Source organism: Mycetomoellerius zeteki, unplaced genomic scaffold, assembly GCF_001594055.1.
Source record: "Mycetomoellerius zeteki isolate Tzet28-1 unplaced genomic scaffold, Tzet1.0 scaffold639, whole genome shotgun sequence".
Lineage (NCBI taxonomy): Eukaryota > Metazoa > Arthropoda > Insecta > Hymenoptera > Formicidae > Mycetomoellerius > Mycetomoellerius zeteki.
Window position 1 is genome coordinate 4408 of NW_017257653.1, and position 3881 is coordinate 8288.

Consider the following 3881-nt stretch of genomic DNA (forward strand, 5'->3'; position numbering starts at 1 on the left):
TCCTCCTCCTCCTCCTCCTCCTCCACCTCCTCCACCTCCTCCAACTCACCAATCTCAAGGAGCTCGTAAAAAAGATTTATTTCTGACACGAATAGTTTATCAAGTTTAATTATAACATTGTTGTTCTCAAATTTAACAAGAGGATCCTCTTCCTCTCCTCCCCCTTTCAATGCCCCTTTTCGATGATCACTCATTGCACTATAAGTAAAATCACTGAACTATCCCGAAAAAATACCGTATGTGTTACGAATTGTGTATGTACTCTCTAAATGGCACAGAGTACATACATGATTCGTGTAAAAAAAAGAAAATAAAAAATAAATTTTAAAAATGGTAAGGTTGAAGTCACGCACATCGAGTACAGTCTCTTGCGCGCGAACAAGACTGGACAAAGACAGACACCGAGAGTAATCCTTCGTTGCAGCGAAGGTACCCAGGATATTATTTACAGGCAACAGTTGTGTATAAAACACTTTTGATCTTAAGCGTTGACAGATTATAGAACTAAGGAACTCTAGACACGAGAGACGCCGGCTGCTGTTTATCTAAACGGAGTGCGATAGCGCATCGAGGCTGGGAAATAAAGAAATATGTGATGCGAATGAAAAATATTTTATTCGTATTTTTTTTTTACATCGTTTCCTTCATACGGATTAAAAACTAAAGCTAAGAGTTCGCAATCGACGTGCTGATGCGGGTTGAAGATGCCGCTGCCGCGTATAGCGTTCTCTGACATCGCTAGCAGCGCTTTCTGGAAAAAAGAGAACAAAAGCACTTTTTGATCGCTATTCACTTTTTTAGCAGAGAATAAAAATGCATTAGTCAGTGCCGGACTAAGGTATACAGAGGCCCCAAGCTACGACGGTAGGTGGGCCCTATCCCAAAGCCCTATAATAAGCTATTTTAAATATCGCTATTAAAAGATTCCTCTTAGTCAAGCAAGCTCCATCACCGCGTCAAGGTGAGAATCTATCGATAGAGTTTAAAACAATTTTTTTGTATTTTTTAAATTTTTTTAAAATTTTTTTTCTTTTAAAATTTTTATTTTTTACTTTAAAAATTTTTTTATTTTTTACTTTTTTAATATTTCTTTTTAGTTGTTATCTTTTTAAAAAGTAGTACTTTTAGAAAAATTTTTTACGAGACTTTAGCTTTGCAAAGTCATCAATAATATCGTCAAATGATAAAGTTCGAAGTTTTTCAGCTTCAATACATAAAATAGCAAGGTCTGATAATTTTTGTTGAAGCATGGTGGTGCGTAATTCATTTTTTAAGCGTTTTAACCGCGAAAATGACCGTTCTCCTGAACAATTAGTCACCATAAGACTTAGAAACAACCGTAGCGTTGCTTCCACATTGGGAAATGCTAAATTAAGTTTATCTTTAAAGATTATTTGATATAGATCCTGGTGGTTTAAATTTTGATTATTGGCGGCATGGTGCATCTTCACGTAAATATGAAAATGTTTAACTTTTCCGATAAGGTTGATATCTACATCTTCAGGATAATCTTTCATTAAACACTTCACGCCATTCTGAAGTTCACTGTCAGGGACATCTAAATCAACTAAGAAAGAAAATTTGTCTGCAATATTTTGGTAAATTAGTGCTCTTTTCTGTAAGTTTGCTTCAAGCGTATCCATCATAACAATAAACGCTTTTATGCGAAATTTATCTCTTGCCGAAAGATCTTCATCAACATTAGGTACATTTAGGTACCTACGTCTTTGACGTTGATTTTCAGCTTTGTAATTCACATCAGGTAAACGTTCTTTAGCTCTAGCTTCAAATTCATCGAAACTGTCTCGGTTTTTCTTTAAAAACTGTAATAGCGATGAATAGAGCTTTGCACAGGTACTGAGGGATATTTTTGAATCTTGCAGAGCTTTACTGGTTTTATGAAACTCATCTAATATACGATTCCAAAATTCTAACATGAATACAAACTCTAATTCCTCCATTTTTTCCTGAAGAATACCAGCTTCTCGTCGTGTATCACCTTTTTCATACTCGTTTGTATACAAACAATGAAGAGCATCAATAATTGATTCATAACCATCGGATATAGCTGAAACAGTCTTTGCATGTGCCTCCCATCGCGTATCACAAAGTCGTTTTGGTACCGTTGAGTCAGAGACCAAACACGATTTTAAAACAGTCCAACGTTTTGTAGAAACAGAGAAAAATGTATATACTTGCTGTATAATAGCAAAGAAATTTACCGCGGGTAAGCAGCAATCAACTGCGGCACGACCAATAAGATTTAGTGAATGCCCACCACATGGAAAGTATACAGCAAATTTATTTTTGTCCAGAAGGATTTTCTGCATGCCATTATACATTCCTGACATATTGGCAGCGTTATCATATGACTGTCCTCTGCACTTATTAAAGTCAATTTTGCAATTATTCTCAAGATAATTAAGTACGACATTAGCTATATTTTTTCCACTGTGATCATTTAATTGCAAGAACGTTAAAAAGCGTTCGATTGGGAAACCGTCGTCGGGTGAAACATATCTGACAATAACCGCTAATTGATCAACGTGTGAAAGATCTGGTGTTGAGTCGACAGATAAGCTGAAATATCCAGCTTTTTTTAAGTCTTTCAAAATTGAAGTTCTCGTTTTTTCAGCCATCAGATGAATGAGTTCGTTACATATTGTTTTAGACAAATATGAAGATTTTCCAGTACCCTTGTTGCCATACTGTTCTATATGGTTTGCAAGAAAAGGATCGAATTTTGCAATAAGTTCCAGTAGACCAAGATAGTTTCCATTATGTAATGCTCCAAAACGTTCAATATCGCCTCTGAACGCTAATCCACGTTCCGCCAATGTGGAAATAACTGCGATCAAGCGTTCAGCTACTTGTCTCCAATATTTTCTTTCAATCTCTATTTGCTTATCAAGGTGTGTATTTAAGCTCAGTCCTCGCCGTCGCGTCAAATATATAAGTAAAGCACATCTATGATCTTCTGAGTTTTCATGTTGTCGAATTACAGCTGGATTTCTCCAATCGTTAAAACCATCATTAGCTAACTTTACAGATGACGATGAAAAGATCTTGCAATAGAAACAATAAACTCGACCAGTGGTTGGCGAATATGTTAGCCATTCTCTATAATATTTTTCTCCATTAGCTTTTGTTGACAGAAAGAGACCAGCCGAACAATATCTAATCTGATTTTGAAATGATTGTTTCGATTTTAGAAATGGGCCCGTTCAATGCTGATAATTTTCCGAACCTTCTTGAATTAAATCTGCGATGTCATCAGTATTTAATGCTGTCCAAAGACCGATATCATTGGCCTTAGTGTATTTTTCAGTTTCAACGTCAGGCCCTGGTACTTCTTGCACTTCCAGCTCTTTCATGTCTTCGTCCTCATCTGTATTTTCTACCTTATTTATGTCAGATTCCGAAAGTTTTTTAATTTCAAAATCTGCATTAGTTACAGTTTCAGAAGATGTACTGGCACTACTGCCAGAATATTCTTCTTGACTGCTTTGACCTGTCGTATGTTCATGGGATTGTTTTCCCATTGCCATAAAATAATTGTCTACTCTAGGCAATTTTTTTAGCTGTATTTCAAGTTCTTGTTTTTGTTTTCTCTTTTGAAAACCGCTTTTAAATTTCTTCATTTTATGATGGATTCACAGGTCGTTAGAAAAATTGAAAAAGCTTTTTTTTTTTAAAAAGAAACCTGTGAAATCACCCTTACTCTATAACTATAACTGTATTTAATATTTTTTATAACGTATGTTTTCTTTTATCTGTGAATATAATATAGGATAGAAGTAAAAAAAATTAGTGGAAACGTAATAATCTAATTAAAACTGTAATTTTTAATGAAAAGTAAAAATTTCGTAGATAAAAGGGAC

General features: G+C 35.0%; 1 protein-coding gene across 1 annotated transcript; it reads right to left on the reverse strand.

Annotated features, from left to right (window-relative positions):
- Positions 1 to 613: 613 nt before the first annotated feature.
- On the reverse strand, positions 614 to 3542 carry LOC108728713 (uncharacterized). The gene is made up of 3 exons (XM_018457447.1): positions 3248 to 3542; positions 1320 to 3142; positions 614 to 751 (listed from the first exon to the last, which is right to left on the reverse strand). Exons 1-3 carry the CDS (start codon positions 3540 to 3542, stop codon positions 614 to 616), a joined length of 2256 nt encoding a protein of 751 aa, XP_018312949.1.
- Positions 3543 to 3881: the final 339 nt, after the last annotated feature.